Consider the following 23,573-nt stretch of genomic DNA (forward strand, 5'->3'; position numbering starts at 1 on the left):
TTTCCACTCCTCACTGCCAGAAAAGGTTCTTCTGGTCAGAAGGACAGCCTCTGAAAATGTCAGATCTGGAAGGCAGCTGAGCTGATGGCACGCAGCCCTCAGCAAACTCGCCTGGCCAGTCCCCACCATTAAACGCAAAGCCAAAGCCCACAGGTGGCAGTTGAGGCTCGCGGGCAGCCGAGGAGGCAGGAAGTAGGTATGCTGCCACAAGTGTGGGTCCCTCTCAGCACTGAGTCCCCAGGGCTTCCTACCAACCCTCTCCTCACACCTGTGGCAGAGGCAGGGTCTCCCCAGCTACACCCTCCCGAGTGATGTCACAGGTAACATCAACAGGTAACATCACACGAAGGGCAGGCCAACGTGTGGCATTTCGCGACCTATGCCACTTCCTCGCTGCGTGGGAACCGGGCAAAGGTGACCTACAGCTAAGAAACACACGACTCCAAAAACAGGGCCACTGGAGTTCAGGAAAGAGAGGCCAAAATCCTACCTAAGATGCTGGGGCCAACCGGCCCATTATGGAGGATCCTGAAAGGTGAGGCCACCGCAATGCCAAAGGACTACAGTGACCGCCACTTGCTCCCACCCAAACCATCTGTCAATCACTCTCACGCCAACCCCAAATATTGGGATATTATCCAGTGTGGATAATTTGTAGGCAAAAAAATGCTTTCACATGGTTTTATCATTTTTAATCAGGGAGACTGACCATTTTCATGTTTGCGGAAGATGTGTATTCCTCCCACTCAGTTGCCCAGGCTGGAGTGCAGTGGCACGATCTCAGCTTACTGCCTCCTGGGTTCAAGCCATTCTTCTGCCTCAGCCTCCTGAGTAGCTGGGAGTATAGGTATGTGCCACCACACCCCGCTAATTTTTTAGTAAAGACGGGGTTTCACGTTGTCAGGTTGGTCTTGAACTCCTGACCTCATGAGCCAGCATGCCTGGCCATGGGCATGCGTATTTCTTCTGAGACGAGCCTCTTTGCATCCTTGGTCCACCTGTCCACTGGGATGTTTCTGGCTGGTTCACAGGTGTTTGGTAGATCATGGATACTACTCATTTGTAATATATTCTCTTCTCTTCTCCCTGTCATTTGTCTTTGAATTTTGCTTGTGTTGTCTTATACAGAAAGCTCGAGTTTCACATAGGCCCACATGTGGTTCTTCCTTTGGCTTCTGGGTTTCGTGCTATGCTCAGAATCTCTCGCATGGAGATGATTCAGCTGCTGCCTCAGACGTTCTGAGAAACAACGGCCACAACACTTGCGGTGGCAGGAAAACATGCTTATTCAAAAGAAAGTGTTTATTTTAAAAATAAGATCTATCGCCCCCCAGCATTTATTTAAATATTAATAGAGACGAGTAAAAATTTCAAATGGTATAACAAGAATAACAGCCTTCTAGTCACAGATGGTCAGATGCTGACAAGGAAGGGGTCTCTGTACATTGCGATTCGGTTGTTAGGCGAATGCATACGAAGGCTTCAGAAATGGTCTATTTATAGGCTTTGGTGGAGCCATAATCCCCAATTTTCTATTGGCTCCTGATGTTGCTTGAGAAGCATGCGAGGCTGAACTGGATCCAGCGATGCTGGATTTTGTTCTGGAAGACATCTTTCTCCGTGTGGCAGACCCCCTGAAATGTGACAAAGAAAAAATGAAAACGTTAAATTAAACCAAAAGTGAATGACCTTCCTCTACTTGCAGAGCTAAACAGGACTTTCCGCCTGCATTTTCTGCCTACACCCCCCCCAGATAAGGTAAGTTTCCTTTACCAAAGGGATCCAGAGCCACTGCCCTTCATACAAATTTTTCTTGAATTTCTCTTTCGGAAATGTTAAGGACTGTTTCTTAATTTCCTAACTTGTGACCAACCCACCGAACTCTCTCCACCCACACCTTCCCTGGCCTACACCAGAGGAACAGAGGTGCACGTGCCCTCAGCTATTCCGACCAGATTAAGAAAGTGAAACACCTTGTTGGAAGGCCCCAGCTCCCTGCTGGCAGGAGCCCCAGAGTGACTGGACTTGCACAATCGGGGGCAAGGCAGCTGTGGGGTGAGTAGGTGTGGGGTAGGGTGGGTGGCCAGGAGGGGCGGAGCTGGGGTCTTCCTGGCTCGCGCAGGGAGGCTGCAGATGCGGCTTCCAGGGGAGGACAGAGCTGCCTCATCCCGGGGTCTGGCCTGTCTGTCAGGGCCACATCCAGCAGCTCCCTGGCTCACCTGCCTACACCCAGAGATCCACCAGCTCTCCCTCCCACTCGCTGCCTTCTAAAGCCAAGGAAGACTCCGCCACAGCCGATTACCAAGTCCTTCCTGCATCACTTTTCTTGCAAACCTTAAGATAACGGTTCCCTTCCCACCCCTAAATGAAACAAAAAACAAAGCAGACTACAGGGCGGCATGTTCACAGTGATGACTGCAGGCAGCACTACCTACAGAAGCCACTCCCGCTGCTTTGTAACCCGGCTGAAGTCAGGCCCATCATGAGTTCCGTGGCACCAGGGCATGCAAGTAGCCTCCTGTCTGAATGGGCGGTACAGAGTATCAGGGCCACAGTCTGTGGGGGGTGACATTTTGGTGGGGCTCCATGACTTAAACTCTGGCTCCAGGGCAATTTTACTACAGAACTGGCAAAGATCTGCTAAACTGGCAGAGAGGCAGCCTGAAGTTTTCCTCTGCTGATTTCCTGCGGGGAAATTAAGCCTGGAGTGAAAACCTGCTGTTTATGTTGATTTACAGAATGAATCTGCCAACAGCAGCCTCCATTTCACCTGGGCCATCCATTTACTCCCACTCAGAGAGCCCAGAACACAACTGCTTCATTGTGTGTTGTTCTGAAGACGTAAAACTCTGAGGGTAGGGTGGGGAGGTGAGGTTGCTGGCAGAGAGCCACATGTATTCTTTCACTGCACAGGGACTCTCAATCTGGGGAGCAGACTGGGTCAGTGGAAAGGAGAGTGGAGCACAAAGAGGCTGCTCCAAGGGTGGAACAAAGTCACACAGGGCACTGGCTTTGGCTGGCAGTGCTTAAAAAAGAATCAAATCTTGGCCGGATACGGTGGCTCACGCCTGTAATCCCAGCATTTTGGGAGGCCAAGGCAGATGGATCACCTGAGGTCAGGAGTTTGAGATCAGCCTGGCCAATGCGGTGAAACCTCATCTCTACTAAAAATACAAAAATCAGCCAGGTGCAGCTGTGGGCACTGTAATGCCAGCTACTTGGGAGGACGAGGCAGGAAAATCGCTTGAACCCAGGAGGCAGAGGTTGCAGTGAGCAGAGTTCACACCAATGCACTCCAGCCTGGGGGACAGAGCGAGACTCCATCTCAACAAAAACAAGAAATCCCATCTTAAACACCAGGCTCATTGAAAACAAGCATGGAAATTGGTACTGGCTTTTGCAGGAGTGTGAACTTTAATGCTTCTTATCAGATCAGGTTCCAGGTGATGCTGCAAATCGCTTTACCCATACAAACGAAAGTTATGAAAATTAAATAAGGGAGCCAACAGCAGTGAGCACTGACGTATGGTTTGCTCTGTTCTAATAATGAGATGGGAGACCATGCGTTTTTAGGACTCTCCACAGGCCTGGTGCAGAAGTGAGTGTGCTCTGGGCAGGTGTGGGCAGGCCAGAGTCCACTTCTACCTTGGGAACTGAGAGCAGGCAGGGCTGGCCTTCAGTAAGCTCTACCCAGGCCAGGCCTCAGCAGCCTCTTCACAAGCCTGGGGTGTTGAGCCAGACGCCTTTTAAGGTCTCCAGCTTTGTGTGGGCTATTGAGGAAATGAGTATTTCCCAAAGCGGAGGAATAAATAACGAAAATAAGAAAATGTCCTCACTCAACATTTACTGATCACTTGCTCCTAAAAACCACAGAATTAAACGGACGTTTTCCAATGCCTTTAGTTTCTGTCCTCTGGCAGAAGGATTAGCACATCCAAGATGTTTGTTTATGGACTTAACAAGAAAATGGCAATTTGATAATGTCTGCTTTCCCTTCTCTTCCCCCACTCCGTTTTTGTTTTTTATTACCCAGAAGGACAAGAGGTAGAAAAACTGCAAGAGAAAACACAACAGCTTGCAAAAGTTGACTGTGGACTTTTTTTTGGTTTCTTTTTTCTGCAAGCAATTCTGTTACAATATGTGGTTACTTTGGGGTCACATTCTCAAGGCTGACGGGAGGGTCTCCATCCTGCCAGGGCTTACCTACTAGCCAGAGGCAGAGGGTGACCTGGCAGAAAACCAAACAGGGGCTGTCGGAAACAATGCAATTATGAAGAAAGAAGAACACTGCCAAGATCATTACACAGATCAGAGCAGGCTATCTTTGTTGTTCCTCTGCTGTGCGGAAAGCACTCAGAACAGACACGTCCCAGAGGAGAGGGCCAGGCCAACGTGGGAAGGGGAGACAGAAGCCATTTATGCAGCCCCTAAAGAGGGCTGGCTGGACTCAACTTTGGTTTTTCTGCTGTGGCTTCTTCTCGCTACTGCTGCAAAGGCTAGGAGGTTGACTCTCCCAGGTGTTAATGAAAGGTGGAGGGTAGGTTCGGCCTCCAGGTGGAGACCCAATGATTCTGCAGCAAGTACTGACAGAATCACAAAAGCCACGAGGACACAAAACCCTCTGCTATTTATTCAGTTGGTGCATGATTTATAGTACTTTAGGTAGAAAAGGCTCTTGAGGGCCGGGCTTGGTGGCTCATGCTGTAATCTCAGCACGTTGGGAAGCCGAGGCAGGCAGATCACCTGAGGTCAGGAGTTCAAGACCAGCCTGGCCAACATGGTGAAACCCTGTCTTAATAAATAAATAAATAAATAAATAAAAGCCTCTTGAGAAGAGCAGTCATCCCAAACAAGCAAACAAATATCTAAGGGAAGATCAACATGGAAGACATCTTTTGCAAACAAGAAACATTAGGCAGGCTGGTGTGGTGGCTCATGCAGGTAATCCCAGCACTTTGGGGAGACCAAAGTGGGCCAATCGCTTGAGCTCAGGAATTGGACACTAGCCTGGGCCACATGGCGAAATCCTGTCTGTACAAAAAAAATACGTAAGTTAGCCAGCGTGATGGTGTATGTCTGGCGTCCCAGCTACTCAGGAGGCTGAGGTGGGAGGATCACTTGAGTCCGGGAGGCAGAGGTCGCAGCGAGCTGAGATTGCACCACTGAACTCTAGCCTGGGCGACAGAACCAGACCATGTCTCCAAATAAAAAAAAAAAGAAGGAAAGAAAACTTTAGTCACAACCAATTATTAGTCAGCAGATGTTTTAAACATCTGAAGCAAATATTTTTTGGTGTTGTTTCCTGAAGCAAATATTTTTGTTTTGGATCAAACCTTAATCATCACTCCATTAACTGGGGAGGCAATATTTAATAATGGCTTATTTAATAAATGCTTCAAAGCAAGGCAGAGCTGCTGCGCTTTTGTCCTTACTTCCCTTGTACTCTATATTGCAAAAGATGTCACAAAATATACCCCTTTGCCTTGGAACCACCGGAAGCGGTTTTTCTCCTCTTAGACCTTTGGGAGGCTGGCATCCTTTTCCTCTTCCTTTCATTTCCAGTGTTATTTGCAAAGTAGTGAGAAGAAACGGGTATTTCCTCGTCCAGCTTCTCAGTGGCACTTTTTCCGGGGCCTCTGCTGCCGGACAGGCTTATCCCTGGGGAACTGTCCTCAGCTACAAATGGAAAATGCAAATGTTTACAGGTTTTTAGTCTATATGAAGAGACACACGGCAGGGGGCCCATTCAGCAGATACGTAGCTGCCTTCCTTCCATATGGATTCAACAATCCAGTAAGAATCGAGCATTTTTCTATTTCACAAAGCCCCAAAGTGCTCAATGGCAACTCGTTTTTGATGAAAGAGAATCAGAACTCATTTAAAACATTTGTGATAGTCTTGAAGTCAACTAGAGACATGAGGTTAAGCTCATATTCAGCTGCAGATGGCCTGTGTTCCTGCTGTTGACTGGGCTGTTAGTTCTGGTAGGCAATTCAAAAAGTATCAAGTGCTATAAATATGGCAGGCAATTTTACTTATCATTTTAAATGTGCTGAAAAATAAGCTCAATATAAGGGAAACAAACGGTTCTATATCTTATCTTTGAACAACAGTTTCTTAGTAATGAGCGTAAGAAAATTCTAGACCCTATTTTACTCTTCACAGACAAAAAACCTGTCTTTGCATAATGGCTGAACATGTCACATATTATGCAGGAGGTGGGACTGTATAAAGCTTACATTTGCAAAGAAGATGGTAATTTCCATAAGTATTTGCATCCAAGGCTCCAAAATGCATGAAACCTCCCTATAGATAGGTCACACGGAGACCAGGCCAGGTGTGGCTCACACCTGTAATCCCAGTACTTTAGGAGGCCAAGGTGGGTGGATCACTTGAGGTCACGAGTTCAAGACCAGCCTGGCTAACATGGTGAAACCCCATCTCTATAAAAAAATACAAAAATTAGTCGGGTGTGGTGGTGCACACCTGTAGTCCCAGTTACTGGGGAGACTGAGGTGGGATAATTGCTTGAACCTGGGAGGTACAGTGAGCCAAGATTGTGCCACTGAATTCCAGCCTGGAGTGAGACACTGAGACTCTGTCTCTGAAAAAAAATTGTCACTGGGAAAGAGCAAACTTGAACTATCTCATTCTGCTCATCATTTCCATCATCTTTGGGAAGACCCCAAGCTGCCTGTCTAGAAGCAGGACGGACACTGAACCAGGCTTGTCTGTTGTGTCCTGCCACTTGGTGACTTCAGTGCTCTCAGTATCGCCTACAACAAAATGCTTGCTTGTTCTCATCCCCCCGTCCCCCATCAGTGATTTTGGAAGCTATAATGATGATAATGCTCATAATCAGAGGTGCCACAGGGCAGGCCTAACGTGACTCTGGGAATGTCTAATGACGATGCCCTCACTCAGGCAGGTCTGTCAGTGACTAATATTGATCAACTTCTAGTTGGATGCTCACTTTTCCAAAACATTTAAACACGTGTCTTAAATTTTATCTTCAGACTTGTTTGTCAGATAACATGTTCCTTCCTTAATGAAGGAAACTGATTCCAAAAGAGGCTATTGGTGGCTTGCCAGAGGTCACACAGCATGACCTGGTGGCAGATGTGGGACTGGCATCCAGGGCTCCGATTCCTGGAGCACTTGCATTACAGGAACCAGCAACCCCTGGGCCCAAAGGTCCCCTTCTGGACCCTATGAGTAAGTTCAGTAACGGCACCCACAGTGGGCAGAAGCACTAGTGTCCTCTCAGAGGTGACACTGATGTCAGCGTGATGAGGTGTAGGAAGCATTCACACAACCTGAAACTACATCATTCTCATCCAGTGAGACACATCGCTTCACATTAGACAGGCTTTTACAGAACACACAAGGCTGTACACTAACCTGGCAATGTCCACTCAGAGTATTTCTGTAAGACTGCAATCACTTCCGCACCATATTTTTCCAGTTTGTCTTCAGTAACACCATCAATTTGAAGCAAAACCTCAGGATCAGAAGATAAAGATTCTGTGCATAGGCATAAAATTAGGAATTTAAATTATCAACCATGGAAAACCCACTGAATTCATGCTCATTCACGCATTCAGCACATGTCTGCCAAGTGCCAACTAACTGCAGGGTACTGGGAACACAGGCCAATTTTCTAAAAGGCAAAGTTAGCACCTCAGAGGCAGCAGACGGGCCCAGAGGGCAGGAACTCATCATTCAATTCCAGCAGCAGAGGCCAGGGCAGGGCAAGGGCAAGAGCCAGGGCAGGGGGCAGCCGAGGGTGGGACCTGTGCCATGTGTGCGGAGTGGGGCAGCCCTGCTGTTGCCCACTGTTCCCACGGCCAAGACTCGTCTAGCTGAAACTGGTGTGCCCTCTCCTTACTGCGAACATCGCATTTCTATTTCCAGCTCCAGCCTCTTCCCCACACTCCAGACTTGGACACCCCACCCTAGAAGGCATAACCAAATTGTTACTTCCTCCAGCACAAAGTTTTCTTTCCTCCACTCTTTCCCCACGTGCGGTGAGGCAACAAGCAGGCAGCTGAGTCCTCTGCACAGAGACTGCATATCAGCCCTGCAGCTAGACAAGCCTGGCATTTAAAGGTCACCCTGGCTGCTGTTTAAAGGAAAGAGTAGCATCCGGGAGCCTGGGGGGAGCCACTGCAGGAGTGAGTGAGGATGGAGTGAACTGGAATGCAGTCGTGGAGACACAGTGAGGCGAGGCTTGGGTGAATTTTGGAGGCCGGCTCTGTAGGACTGACTGGTGCATGAGGGAGTAATCATTCCTATGTATTTGAGCTGAGCAAAGGGTGGATTTCAAATCCTTTTCCATCTGTGATTTTCACATCATTCCCATGTTCAGAGGAAAAGCAGCAGATCGTGGGACAGAACAGAAGGTTGATGAAGGGGTTTAATGGAAGATAAAGTGGGAGAGGCAGAAGAAATATAGACCCTTGGTAAAACTTATACTTTATCAGGACAGCCATTGCAGTTTTACTAGTTTTTGAAAGATTAAAATGTGTACATCACACTCACAGCTGGAGGTAAGGAGGGCAATTAAGAAACTACCCTAACAGCCTAGAAATAACATAAGAAAAAACCGTATTTCATCAACTCCAAAGACACACACCATTTCACAATTTAGCATTCCTGAGGTCGAGATGTGTCTTAGAACTGCTGATGGTAAATGGCAGCTGCCTTGTGGTTGTGACTGCTCATGCATATGGGAACTGAGTCACAGCTATTAGTACTGTCAGCATGTCAACAAAGTCACTGCACTGTTCGTACCTCTTGCATTGTGTCTAACTGCCATGACACATCTTCAAAAAGACTATACTGTGATTAGCATTAAAAAAAAAAAGATTGTGAATGCAGAAAAGTTCTGAAACACAGGGGCAGGGAATACATCCAGCATTAGGAAAAGCACTATCCCAGCACTTTGGGAGGCTGAGGAGGGTGGATCACAAGGTCAAGAGATCGAGACCATCTTGGCCAACATGGTGAAACCCCATCTCTACTAAAAATACAAAAATTAGCTGGGTGTGGTGGCGCACACCTGTGGCTACATGGGAGGCTGAGGCGGGAGACTCACTTGAACCCAGGAGGCGGAGGATGCAGTGAGGTGAGATCGCACCACTGCACTCCAACCTGGTGAAGAGTGAGACTCCATCTCAAAGAAAAGAAAAGAAAAGAAAAGCATTATCTGGCTGAGCATGGTGGCTCATGTCTGTAATCCCAACACTTTGGGATGCTGAGACGGGGGCACTGCTTCAGCCCTGGAGTGTAAGATCAGCCTGGGTAACATAGTAAGACCCCATCACTACAAAAAAATTAAAAAACTATCCAAGCATTGTGGTTCATGCCTGTAGTTCCAGCTACACAGAAAGCTGGGGCAGGAGGATCACTTGAGTCTAATACAGGCTGCAGTGAGCTGTGTTTAACCACTGCACCCCAGCCTGGGTAACAGGACAAGACCCTGTCTCTAAAAACCCAAGCCCACAGTTTCCTGCAAATACAAGCAAGCGCTTTACATGGCCTCAGAATGAAGATGCCCAAAGTAGATGAAGCAGCATTATGTTTTTGTTACTGAGAGATGTACAACCTTCTGTTGACACCTTCTGGCATCATCAAGAAACCACCACCATCAAAACAGAACTGATAACAGAGGTTTCCATTCAATCCTGGGGAAAATAGTGGAACACTCTGGAAATGCCATGTGGCTAATGAGAATGTTAGTGATGACATAGGGATAAACAAAGACATGGACAACTCAGTCAAAAAGTGACTCAGAAGAGTCAGGCTTGGAATGTGAACTTTTTACAAGTACCTAATTTACTTTGATTATATGTATTTTTCATAGAGGCTGTGTATAATAAAAATCAATGTCTAACTCAGTACAAAACAATTCTTTCGATAAAAACACTGTGTCATAGTTTAATTAGCAGAATTTTTTCTTCCTTAATAGTCCATAAAATAACAGTATCTTAATACAGTTGGCATCTTTGAGTCAGTGAAATATGGTAATGACCGATTATGGTGGGAGAAGGAATGAAAAAGATGATAAGATTTTATGAAGAAGAACATGGAAGGTAATATAGCCCAGCTGGCCAACTATATGAACACCTTGATTTCCAGGGACTCTAATACTGAAATTCTGGGCTGGGCTATCTGCCCACAGAAATAACTCAGACCAGTAAGAATTTATTAACTAAAGACATGGCAGTATGCTAGATCCAGATTCAAAGAAGCATAAAATACAATCTTTTAATAAGGAAATTAGCTCTTCATTGCAGATTTTTTTTTTTTTTGAGATGGAGTTTTGCTCTGTCTCTTCAACAAGAGTAAAATTTCGTCCAAAAAAAAAATTTTTTTTTGAGACACAGTCTTGCTCTCTTACCCAGGCTAGAGTGTAGTGGCACGATCTCAGCTCCTTGCAACCTCTGCCTCCTGGGCTCAAGTGCTTCTCGTGCCTCAGCCTCCTGAGTAGCTGGGATTATAAACGTGTGCCATCATGCCTGGCTAATTTTTCTATTTTTAGTAGAGATGGGGTTTCACCATGTTGGCCAGGCTGGTCTCAAACTCCTTACCTCAAGTGATCTGCCCTCCCCAGCCTCCCAAAGTGTTGAGATTACAGGCGTGAGCCACCATGCCTGGTCTAACATCTAGCTCTTTAGAAGTTAGTTTAAAATTAAAATTATACTATATATAACATATAGGGTACCATTATACCATATATAACAAAGTACTGTGTATATGCTAAAAAACCTATGTATATAAAAATATATATACACACATATACCACATAATATATATACATACGTATATATGTATATATATTTTTTAGTTTAAGAATGAGTTTAATAGTCAATGGTCTTGAGATGTCCTTAAAAAAAAAAAGAGTAAGTTTTGGTTGGGCATGGTGGCTCACACCTGAAATCCCAGTACTTTGGGAGGCTGAGGCATGTGTGTGGATCACCTGAGGTCGGGAGTTCAAGAGCAGCCTGACTAACAAAGCCTATCTCTACTAACAACACAAAATTAGCCAGGGTACGCCTGTAATCCCAGTTACTCAGGAGGCTGAGGCAGGAGAATTGCTTGAACCCAGGAGGCAGAGGTTGCAGTGAGAGGTTGCACTCCAGCCTGGGCTATGAAAGCGAAAATCTGTCTCAAAACAAAACAAAACAAAAGAGTAAGTTTCAATTGTTTCCCTTAACTTTTAATCCAGAGATTAAAAATAATTAAAACAACTGAGGACAGGCTTGGTGGCTCATCACTGTCTGCAATCCCAGCATTCCAGCAGGGTGAGGTGGAAGGATCACTTGAGCCCAAGAGGTTGAGGCTGCAGTGAGCTATGATCACACCACAGCAATCTAGCCCAGGCAACACAGCAAGACCCTGCCTCAAAACAACCCCAAAAGGAAACAAACCACTGAGATCTATTTATCACTTAAGGAGTTCCCTAGCAAGATTTACTCTCCGCCTATTCACAAGTGTCCAGTAACAAAGGATACCTGTGTACCCACCTGCAAGCTTCTTTAGAGTGACGGTATTAAAAATATTGAAGTAATGGACACCAAAAACCTTCCCCAGAGATTTGCAGACTTCTGTGAGTTCTCCAAGACATTTCTTCACCATCTCTTCCCTCTGAGATACTTTTGCTACTAATGCTTTTTGTTTTTTCACACTGCTGGAATTTTCTGTTTCCATAAAGTCTACCTTTATGAGAGAGAAACAAACCACAGGAGTGGGTAGATGTGCACTTGTACCCATACAGGGGCTTTATTTAATGCTTAGTTGCATTTTCTGGGGGTCATTCTATTCGGCCATGCAGATAGTGAGCTCCCTGAGAACAGGGGCTGTGCATTCTCCATCTTTATATCTCCAGTGTCAAGCATAGAATAGCCTCTTGATAAATGTTTCTTTAATAATAGATATTTAGTGACCTGACAACCCATTACATTCCTTTTGACAGGTGTCACATTACTTGGGTTGAATTTTAAGATCCCTTTCCAATTTAAGAACACAATATGTTCACATAGAATAGTACATATAAACTCAGTATCTACAAGCTTTGGCAAAGACGCTATACTTCGCGGTAATGTATTTTGGTTTGCTCACTGTGCGATAATGAAATAAACATTAAAAATACCATACCTTTAAATTGCCATTTAGTACACCTTGGGCTTTATTTCCGAGCATCATATAAGCGATCGCTTGGTCATTGGCATTGATATATAAATCTTCATCCAAAATCTTGTCAAGTATCAGCTTTTTAAAAAGTCTTTCGGCATTGTGTCGTGAATAAGCAGATCCTTTCCCAAATATACCTGACTGGATTTTTGCACTCTTACTCCCTGACAAGAAGGAACAGGAAGGAAGATGAGTAAATGCAGACGTATCATCACCCTCAAGTAGAAGAGGCTAAAAGTCATTTATGGACAGGTTTAGACAGATGGACTAGATCACCTATTCCACAGGAAAACCCCTGGCACAGACACTCAATTCTGTAAAATGAGAATATTTGAGTAGAATGCTAAAATTTCTATGGTTGTATGTATGTACTTTTCCTTTTTTTTTTTTTTTGAGATGGAGTTTTGTTGTTACCCAGACTGGAGTGCAATGACGTGATCTCGGCTCACCGCAACCTCTGCCTGGGTTCAAGCAATTCTCCTGCCTCAGCCTCCTGAGTAGCTGGGATTACAGGCGTACACCACCACACCTGGCTAATTTTGTGTTTTTAGTAGAGACAGGGTTTCACCTTGTTGACCAGGATGGTCTCGATCTCTTGACCTCGTGATCCACCTGCCTCGGCCTCCCAAAGTGCTGGGATTATAGGCGTGAGCCACAGCGCCCGGCCTTGTACTTTTCCTTATGTTTTTACAACACACATTGGCAAAAGAAAGTAGCAAAATTATATTAGAGCAAATATATCAAATAAAGAGTTTACATAAACCATAATAGCTTCCTATTACTGTGCTATGTATTAGGATAATTGTGCATTACTTATCTAGTTACAGCAGGTCTCACTCTATTGTGGAGGCTGGAGTGCAGTGCTGCAATCATGGTTCACTGCAGGCTCAAACTACTGGGCTCAAGTGATCGATCCTCCTGCCTCAGCCTCCTGAGCAGCTGAAATTTCAGGTGCAGGTCACCACACCCAGCTAATTAAAAAATTTTAAATACTTAAGTGCATCTAGTATTTATTAGTTTTTAATTTTTGTGGGTACAGAGCAGGTGTATATATTTGTGTAGTAAATGAGGTGTTTTGATACAGGTATACAAAGTGAAATAAGCACATCATGGAGAATGGGCCATCCATTCCCTCAACTATTTCTCCATTGAGTTGCAAACAATCCAATGGCACTCCACATTATTTTATAATTGTAATCGTTTTGTAGAGCCGAGGGTCTCCCTGTGTTGCCCAGGCTAGTCTCTAACTCCTGGCCTCAAAGCGTCCTCCCACCTTGGTCCTCAAACAGTTGGGATTACAGGCACGAGCAATAGTATCTGGCCACAAAAAATTTTTTGACAATCAATTTTATAAATACTATCCCTGGCCCTGGTTATCAAAACTGCTACTAGTTTATAATCTAAGTATTTAAGTCTGTTCTTTTTGTCATCCTCACTAACGAAGCCTACACAAATTCTAAAAGAAAGCACAACCCCACAAAGACAAGATGCTCAAGGGGAGAGGCGAAGACAGGAATATGTACGCATGCTTCCCTCTTTCTCCTGCCAGCTGAGAGCCACAGGCAGCTGGACCCTGTTTCATACCGGAGCTGCTGTAACTGCTAATGTCTTCATTTACATTATACACAATTTTATCGTAACAATCTACTTAAGAGCCCTTGTGACATTTATAACAATCAGAATTAATGCTTATTATGTAAAGCTTTAGCTCTGTTTTAAAGAGTTCCAAATAATTATATTATTGTCAATTTCAAATGGCTTCTGGCCATATATCCTGAATTATTCAAATTTTTCTTTAAGTAATTTGTATCCCTGAAAGGCCACATTACAGAAACAAGACAACCGTTCTGCTACCAATGGGCTGGGTGGCATGGATCAACCCTACTGCTGATGACAGCCAGGAAAGTTGGCTGAAACATGGTTTTGTTGTTTTTGAGTCAGGGTCTTGCTCTGTTGTCCAGGCTGGGGGTGCAGTGGTGGGATCACAGCTTACTACCACCTTGATCTCACAGGTGCAGGTGATCCTCCCACCTCAGCCTCTGGAGTAGCTGGAATTACAGGTGCCTGCCACCATGTCTGGCTAATCTTTGTATTTTTGGTAGAGATGGGGTTTCACCAGGTTGCTCAGGCTGATCTTGAACTCCTGGGCTCAAGGAATCCACCTGTCTTGCTCTCCTGAAGTCCAGTGATTACAGGCATGAGCCACTGTACCCAGACAGAAAGGTTTATAACTAAAAGAAATATTCCCCTGCCTCATCCTTTGCTTTCCCAAGGCAATCAATTTTTAAACAGTTTCTGTTTTCAGCTATTCAGGTGGTTCCCTACACACAGAAGGGCCTGAAATCTTGCCGTCTGTCCACCAGCCTGACATTTATCTATTGCCCCTGCCCCTTTACTATGAAAGATGGGGCTTCATCTCATTCATACCACCCCTGCTTTGCTTTAATCTTCCCTGAATCTTCCTAGTTCCATGATACTATTGGGTCATGTACTAATAATGTTTCTAACTTTAGACAGAACTTCTGACCACTTCCCCTCGCCACAATGTGACATGTTCTCAGTACCCGCGCCTTCCCTGTATGTGCCTTCTTTTACTTTTGGTCATTGTACTTTTACATCATCAGTATATTCACCTTTGTATCCTGTCCTGTCCTGTCACCATGTTTAGGTCTAGATGTTGATTTCAACCGTTGTTTACATGATGACAAGTTTCCTTCCTTAACTGGAACAATGCCATGACTCTTTTTTTTTTTTTGAGACAGAGCTTCGTTCTTATAGCCCAGGCTGGAGTGCAATGGTGCAACCTCAGCTTGCCACAACCTCCCCGTCCCCAAGAGATTCTCCTGCCTCAGCCTCCCAAGTAGCTGACACTACAGGCATGCGCCACCTCGCCCGGCTAATTTTTGTATTTTTAGTAGAGATGAGGTTTCTCTATGTTGGTCAGGCTGGTCTCAAACTCCTGACCTCTGACCTCAGATGATCTGCCCACCTAGGCCTCCCAAAGTGCTGGGATTACAGGTGTGAGCCACTGTGCCTGGCCAATGTCAGGACTCTTATGGAACAAAAAGGAGAATGTTTACCACATCCAGGTCAAATAGATTATTTTTTTGTACATTTTACCAATTCTTCAAAGTCATGCTACTTTTTTTTTTTTTTTGAGATGGAGTCTCACTCGGTCGCCCAGGCTGGAGTACAGTGGCGAGATCTCAGCTCACTGCATCCTCTGCCTACCAGATTCAAGCGATTCTCCTGCCTCAGCTTCCTGAGTAGCTGGGATTACAGGCGCACATCACCAGGCCTAGTTAATTTTTGTATTTTTTGTAGAAATGAGGTTTTGCCATGTTGGCCAGACTGGTCTTGAACTCCTCAAGTGATCCACCCACTTTGCCCTCCCAAAGTGCTGGGATAACAGGTGTGAGCCACTGCACCTGGCCACAACTTCTTTTGTTTTATCTTGCTCTCTTGTATAATCTTTTCCTTGGAGTTTCTAACGGGCCTCTCTCTGTTTTTTTGTTGAGAAGTAACATTTGCATTATTCACTGTTATCAATAAAACCATTCCTTTCTGACTCTCTCTGTATGTCGGGTGGGCCCTGTTCCTCCTGACTTTCTGTGAGTCTGCAAGGATTGCTTCCTGGCCCTTTCTGGCTGTGACTATGGGTTTTCTTCACTAGACCCATGGTGGGTTCCACTACTTATCATATCATGATGTGTGCTCACTTTCTTTGTCTGCTGGTCTCCAGGATTGCTGATATTAAGCTGATGTCAGTCTGGTTTTGGTTCCTGTTTTCTTTCCAGAACTTTCAGGATTGTCTCTGAATGGGTCTAGAATATGCCACTGTGGCATAAAAATTATTTTGAGCAGAAGGCATTTGAAATCTCTTATCTGCCAAAAAGCAGGGCCTCCCAAAAGAACTCAGCTGTCATAAATTCCCTCCCTAGGAAAAACCAGGGAAGGCTGACCCTTTTAAACAGGGATAAGATTCACACCACACTTAAACAGACATTGTCATAAAAACTTTGCATATCCCATCTGGTCTCCTAGCAGTCCATCTGTCTTTCCTAAGTCATTTGTTTTTCCATAAGTGCCCCCCTCCTCCTTCTCATTTTCTTCTATTAAAATGGTATACAAGCCCCACATTCGAACTGTCCCTTTGAACCACATTTTCCTGTGAACGCCTATATACACGACTAAATCTGTCTTTTCCCTTGCTAATCTGTCTTTTGATGGTTTAATTTGCAGGCCCCAATCACTGAACCTAAGAGGTTAGGGGAAAAGTTTTTCCTCTCTGACATGTCTTTAACTCTTAGTATTCTCAAATCTCAAGGCCACATATCTTAAATTTTTTTACAGGCATCTTATTCAGCATTCAGTGAGCGTTTTAATCCAAAACTTTTATCTCATCCACTCTATGAAGTTTTCCTGTGTCACTGGTTTGATAATTCCCTCTATTTTCTATTTCCAAAATTTTGGTCAGATTTTACGCATCCTAAGGATCAATCCTTTCTATGCTTTCTGTTTTTCATATATCTTTTTGCTCAGTTCCTAGATTTTATTGACTTGATTTTCCAACCTCTAAACTAAATTTGTCAATCATTTAAAATTAACAGTGCTTTTTCATTTTTGTTTTCCATTATTCAATTATTAAGTTTTTATTTTAAAAAATCTTTAAGAAGATATTAAGGAGTCTTCTCTCCCCTCTCTCTGAAACTACTGTCTATTTTCAATTGTTTCTATCACTCAGGGTCAAATATTCTATTTATTTGGTCTTCCTCTTTACTGTCCTACTGTCCATTTCTTTTTTTCTTTTTGAGACAAGAGTCTTGCTCTGTTGCCAGGCTTACTGCAACCTCCACCTCCAAGCCTACCAAGTATCTGGGACTACAGGCATGTGCCACCACGCCCAGCTAATTTTTGTATTTTTAGTAGAGACGGGGTTTCACCATGTTAGCCAGGATGGTCTTGATCTCTTGATCTGCCCACCTCAAGCTCCCAAAGTACTGGGATTACAGGCAACAGCTACTGTGCTTGGTCCCTAAGAGATTTTTAAAGGCTCTAATCGATAATAGTCTCTCTCCTGTTCTCTATGATGTTCTGGGTCTAATCCTCATTTTATTTGCTTGCTAACATTTTAATAGTTACATTCCACTCAGACAAACTTGCATAAACTTTATTATTTTCTTTTTTGTATGCAAAACTATCTTATGCTAGTGACATATACATTATATAAAATAGTATAATTCATAAAAATTGATTTCCTTTTGTTACTCGAAAAAGTTTTATTCAGAAACTCAAGTTTTATAAGAAAACAGACAAAAGTAATTTTTTATGTACTTATAATAAATTCTTTAGATGCTCAATTTCAATTTATGTTAAACATTCAAAACACATGACTTACCCAAGAAAATGTCGACCAGCATATTCATAGTAAATCTTCCAGAAGGACCTATATGTTTTATATTTCTTGCTCCTTGTGATGAACTATGTTCTTGAACAAATCTTATAATGCTTTTCACATCATCAGTCACGTCTCTTGTTTTATAATCCTATAAATAAGAGAATACTTTCTGCAATAATTAAGGTAACAATGCCCAGATTACTAGGGTTTAATATTAACTATGGCAGATTCATCATAACTCATTTCCAGAGCAAAACCAAGACAAAAAACTAAGGAAATTTCAAATGTTCATTCTCATCTAAGCTCTAGAACAATGACTACTCTATGTTATTATTGTTTCACAGAGATACATTTTGTCTTTCAACTACCTGATAGCACTCTGTGGACAGAAACACATATATAACATACAGACACACACACACACAATTTAAATCCTTCACACCTCCTAGAATACTGCTCTGTCACTTACTGGGGTGGCAACCTCTGGGATGAAAAGTCCCGTCCAGCCACGTAAATCCACAAATTCTACCCTCTCTGGGGTCTTCGGTGCCACAGTCAATGCTCTTTCATCATCTCTTATCAGTTTCCTTTCTCGTTTCCCTCAGCTATCCTCAAACTTTGCCCACTTTTTAGGGTCCCCATTACTAGATGCCTTTTTGTCTTCTTCTCTCCTAGTTCTCTCTGCAGGCAATACTGACCACTGACAGGTCTAAAAGGCTGTGTCATGCTCGGTGCTTCTGTGTATGCAGTTCTCCCTACCTTCTCATCCTTGTCATTTGCACACACCAATAACCTGGAGATGAACAAGTTTCTGGTCTTATGCTAAGTGGAAGGGATCGGAATTGACTGGAAGTGATTCTGAGGCCCCATCTGGAATTGTCAAGAAAGAGTGTCCTGTCACTCCATTCCTACCTTAATACTTTTTTATTTTTTGGAAATGGGGTTTTGCTCTTGTCACCCTGGCTGGAGTGCAATGGTGCGATTTCGGCTCCCTGCAACCTCCACCTCCCAGGTTCAAGCAATTCTCCTGCGTCAGTCTCCTGAGTAGCTGGGATTACAGGCATCTGCCACCATGGCCGGCCTACCTTTTTTGTATTTTTAGTAGAGATGGGTTTCACCATGTTGGCAAGGCTTGTCTCTAACTCCTGACCTCAGGCAATCCGCCAGCCTTGGCCTCCCAAAGTGCTGGGATTACAATCGTTAGCCACCACGCCTGGCCACCTACTTTAATTCTTGGTGATTAGGTATACAGAGCTGATCTTCTCATTTTGGCCTTTTGGGTCTTGATCTCCTCTGCTCCAATGACTGTGTCCTCCACGTACATCAGCCACTCACACTTCCCACTGTAAGCTTACTAACAATTGCAACCCCCTTATTCTCAGACCACCACATCCTCTCTTTCCAACTCATGCCATCTGGCATTCGGACTCCAACAATCCCCTAGGACTGCCCATCTGCTGATCCTCAACTTCAGATGTCCTCCTAACTCAGCTGAAATTCTAGTCAATCGCTGTAATCACTGCCTCTCACAGACCCTTAGCTCCCTTGCCCCTAGGTCACTTCACCATATTACCTGGCAAAACAATAGATCCACTTCTCCATCAACTCTGTCCCTGTACCTGTGTGGCTGGACTTGGTATTTTCAGTGTCAGTATGTGGCCACAAGCCTTGAGTGGAGCGTTCCTGCTGTAGGCAATCATCACTCTACATCCCTAGCCTATATCAGGCCTCCATTCTCCCACAACAGAAGTCAGCACACTATGGCCCAGGGGCTGGATGCCTGTTTTTGTGCATAAAGTTTTATTGGAACACAGCCATGGAAGATGACTCGAAAATTGGTGCATTTATTGCTTATGTCTGCATTTAGACTATAATGGCAAAGTTGTGAGTCGTTGTGACAGAAACTATGGCTGCAAAGTGTAAAATATTTGCTCTATGGCCCTTAAGAGCAAGTTTACTGACCCCTGTCCTAGACGACTATTTCATACTTTCTCCTTTCTCTTCCATCCCTTCTCTTATCCCGACCGTCAGCTGATGGCTACACTTCCTACTGAATTGAGAAAATTAGAGCAATCAGAAGAACATGTTCACAAACTCCCATCACTACATCTCCTGGCTTGCCAGCATCTGGCCCACACTCGCTTACCTTCCCACCAGTTCCTGCACATAAACTCTCCAAGCTCGTATCTAGAGTCAGTCTCTCTGCTCTTAACACTGGACCCAAGCCACTGCCCACTCAAGGACATGGCTTCAGCAACTCTCCCTGTGTCCTCACACATCAACTTTTCATCCTCTGTAGGGACACTCCAGTCTACTTTCTCTGCCAGCTACTGCCCTGCTTCTTTGTTCATATTTGCAGCAAAACTAAGCTGTTGATATTCACTAACTCAATTTTGCCCCACTCTACTGAAAATGGTCATTCCAAGGTCACCAGATTTTTCCAGTGCTAAATCCAAAGATGAATTCTCAGTCTTGACCCTACTTGGCTTAGCAGCAGCATGTGACATATTTAGCACTCGCTTCTCCTTGAAACACTGTCTGCACTGAGTTTCCCTGGTTTTCCTCTTATCTGCCTAGTTCTCTTTCTTGGTCTCCATTCTCAGTTCCTCCTCTTCTCTTCAACCTCTTAATGTCCCAGGGCTAAATTTCGGTTTTTTAATTTCTTTTCTTTTGTCTAAATTCATAACCCTAAAGATTTCATCTTATCTCACGGCTTAAAATATAACCCATGTGACACAGTCTCTTCAGAATTTCTGAATCTAATATGTAACTCAATATTAGATTCCCAATATTAGGTAATCCAAACGAAACTCCTGATCTTCTATGCCAACCAACCTTCTGCATCTCAGCCAGGGACAACTCCATCCTTCCAGTTACTCAGGCCTCCGGTTGCTCCAGGACTCTAGCCCTCAAGTGACTGCTCTGGCTCTCCATCATCTCTTCCCCTCGCTGGCTCTTAATCCTGTTCAGCCACATGGGCTCCCTTATTATCTGTCAAACACACCAGGCATACCCCCACCTTAGGGCCTTTGCTCTAGCCAGTGCATCTCTCAGGAAAGCCCACATCCAGAGAGCTGCCAGCTAACTCCCTTCTTCAAGATTTTGCTCAGCTCTCATTTTCTCAATTAGACTTCCAAGGACACCCCGTCTAATACTGCATTGCATCCTGCACTCTATCCACTCCTCCTGTCTTTTTACTCTGCTGTATCATTCACCACAGTTATCCTTTCACATATACTTACTGTGCATACGTTTATAACTGGCCTCCTAGAGTGTAAGGAGTGCAAGCTCCACAAGGGCAGGGATTTTTATTTTGCTTAGTGATATATCCCTAATTCCTACAACAGTGCCTGTTATATAGCCCAACAAATATCTGTTAGATGAGGGAACTGATTAGCAATGTTTACAGGGTGGGGTGGGAGAAGATGGCATGAATTTGCCGATTCCACACTGAGAGAGACTACCCTCTGCTCTGCCTAGTGCTCCGACTTCGTAACTACACTTATTGGAAATATTAAAGTGTTTTTTTTTTTTTAAGACAGAATTTCACCCTTGTTGCCCAGGCTGGATTGCAGCGGCGCAATCTCAGTTAACTGCAACCTCCACCTCCCAGGTTCAAGCGATTCTCCTGCCCCAGCCTTCAGAGCAGCTGGGATTACAGGCACACGCCACCGTGCCCAGCTAATTTTTTGTATTTTTAGGAGAGACGGGGTTTCACCTTGTTGACCAGGATGGTCTCGATCTCTTGACCTCGTGATCCACCTGCCTCGGCCTCCCAAAGTGCTGGGATTATAGGCGTGAGCCACTGCACCCAGCCTGAGTATTAAACTTCTATGACCACATGTATGTCGGCCTCCACTCCAGTCTATGAATTGGTCCACACCATGTTCACTTGTGACTCTCCGGCATCTTGCACATTTAATTTTATTACTCCCAGATAGGCAAATAATACGCCAAATGTGAAAATGCTCAGTAAGTAGTAAGTTACAGTAGACATTAAAATGTAGAATTACCATGATAGGTAAAATAAGTACCTAATGACTGAATTTAACAACCTCCCAAGGGTATTTTAGGATAGATAATAGTGAATTTATCCACAAGCAGTTACTGTTATTCTTTTTTTTTTTTTTTTTTGAGACGGAGTTTTGCTCTTGTTACCCAGGCTGGAGTGCAATGGCGTGATCTCGGCTCACCACAACCTCCGCCTCCTGGGTTCAGGCAATTCTCCTGCCTCAGCCTCCTGAGTAGCTGGGATTACAGGCACGCGCCACCATGCCCAGCTAATTTTTTTGTATTTTTAGTAGAGATGAGGTTTCACCATGTTGACCAGGTTGGTCTCAATCTCTCGACCTCATGATACACCCGCCTTGGCCTCCCAAAGTGCTGGGATTACAGGCTTGAGCCACCGTGCCCAGCCCTGTTATTCTTTATAGTTAAAAAAAAGAGTAATATAATTGATTTGAATTCAAACATACAGTATGCTAGTTATTATTATTCTTTTGAGAATGAGATCTTTTAATATATTAAATATCTGAAATTTAAATATTAACATTGTAATTATTAAAACAATATATTAATAATCTTAACATATTAAATTTAAAATATTCTACTTGCCCATGTTGGATCTCTTTGGATGTTTGCATATTAATGATATTTCTAAAATATTCTGGAATCATCAGTGCACATATATAAACTCAATATTTTGGGTATGCAGATGTTCAGTATATATATATTTTTTGAGACAGAGTTTTGCTGTTGTTACCCAGACTGGAATGCAATGGCACGATCTTGGCTCACTGCAACCTCCGCTTCCTGGGTTCAAGCAATTCTCATGTCTCAGCCTCCTGAGTAGCTGGGACTACAGGCGCGCACCACCATGCCCAGCTAATTTTTGTATTTTTAGTAGAGACGGGGTTTCACCTTGTTGACCAGGATGGTCTCGATCTCTTGACCTTGTGATCCACCCGCCTCGGCCTCCCAAAGTGCTGGGATTATAGGCGTGAGCCACTGCGCCCGCCCTCAGTATATTTTTTAACAGGCTTCTAATGATAAAGAGAAGACATTGCATGAAATTACTTTTTCAGTGTTTCCATTCTAAATTACTGCTGGAAGGAAACCATCTTTTCCCCGTTACTCCATTGAAGACCACCGACTGCAATCTAATTTGTATCTACATTTCTAAATTATGAGAAAAAAATTAATTATAAAAAATTTTAACATTTCTTTTTTTACCTTTGTTTTACAGCAATTATCACAAGAAACATCTGCGTGTTTCTTACAAAAATCAGGATTAAATCCATTTTCACCAAAGTAAGCCAAAAGCTGTATTCTCCTGCATTCTGTTATATTTTCACAGTAATGTACCATGCTATACAAATTATTGAAGTGAGTTTCTCTTGTATGATGGTTTCCATCTTTTTCCACTAAAAGAGATGAAGAGTACAGTAAAACATACTTATTATAGGGTATAAAGAATGTCATAGAAATATTTAGAATAGATTCATATAACTTTAAATATTACATAAGAAAATTACTGTTAATAGCATTCAGTCAACATGGCATTCTATGTTATAATAACTGGGTATTAATGTTCATCCTCAAGATTTTAGTATTATCGGAATAAATGTTATTTTTTTTTTCAAATTGTCATTATCCGCAAAGATGATGGTTTGACTTCTATTTGCTGTATTTATCAGTCGAGCATGTACTGAACAGAACATCCCCAGGAAGCAGAGCCTGGGATTCTGGCAATGGCCATGTACTCCTGAGTATCTGAGGTCAAAACTGTGCACCAGCAAGCCCTGGGTGCTGCAGGGAACTCACAGAGACAGGATATTTAAACTTAAGGAGAACACATCTGTTGAACATTACACAAATTAATTAGCTTGAGGTAGTTAATGGTATTACATTAGATTGTGCTACATTCCAACTAGCAATATCTTATCTTCGCAAAGCTGGGTTTTTGGCAGCTGCTATGATA

At 43.7% G+C, this 23,573-nt stretch overlaps 1 protein-coding gene across 8 annotated transcripts in view; it reads right to left on the reverse strand.

The window, feature by feature from the left end:
- Positions 1 to 677: 677 nt before the first annotated feature.
- BLM (BLM RecQ like helicase) overlaps positions 678 to 23,573 on the reverse strand; it is an 89,961-nt gene continuing 67,065 nt past the window's right edge. For 7 of the 8 annotated variants that reach the window (XM_017973912.5, XM_002749121.7, XM_078326813.1 and 4 more), the window contains 7 exons: positions 22,826 to 23,016; positions 17,594 to 17,741; positions 12,160 to 12,359; positions 11,529 to 11,721; positions 7,402 to 7,524; positions 5,475 to 5,676; positions 678 to 1,634 (listed from right to left, as the gene is read on the reverse strand). In XM_017973912.5, coding sequence (XP_017829401.4) covers positions 1,460 to 1,634; positions 5,475 to 5,676; positions 7,402 to 7,524; positions 11,529 to 11,721; positions 12,160 to 12,359; positions 17,594 to 17,741; positions 22,826 to 23,016 — 1,232 coding nt within the window. In that variant the 3' untranslated portion in view covers positions 678 to 1,459. The remainder of the gene's footprint in view (positions 1,635 to 5,474; positions 5,677 to 7,401; positions 7,525 to 11,528; positions 11,722 to 12,159; positions 12,360 to 17,593; positions 17,742 to 22,825; positions 23,017 to 23,573) is intronic. The other variant, XM_054257263.2, reaches the window with a different exon arrangement.

The sequence above is a fragment of the Callithrix jacchus genome, chromosome 6 (assembly GCF_049354715.1).
Source record: "Callithrix jacchus isolate 240 chromosome 6, calJac240_pri, whole genome shotgun sequence".
Classification (NCBI taxonomy): Eukaryota; Metazoa; Chordata; class Mammalia; order Primates; family Cebidae; genus Callithrix; species Callithrix jacchus.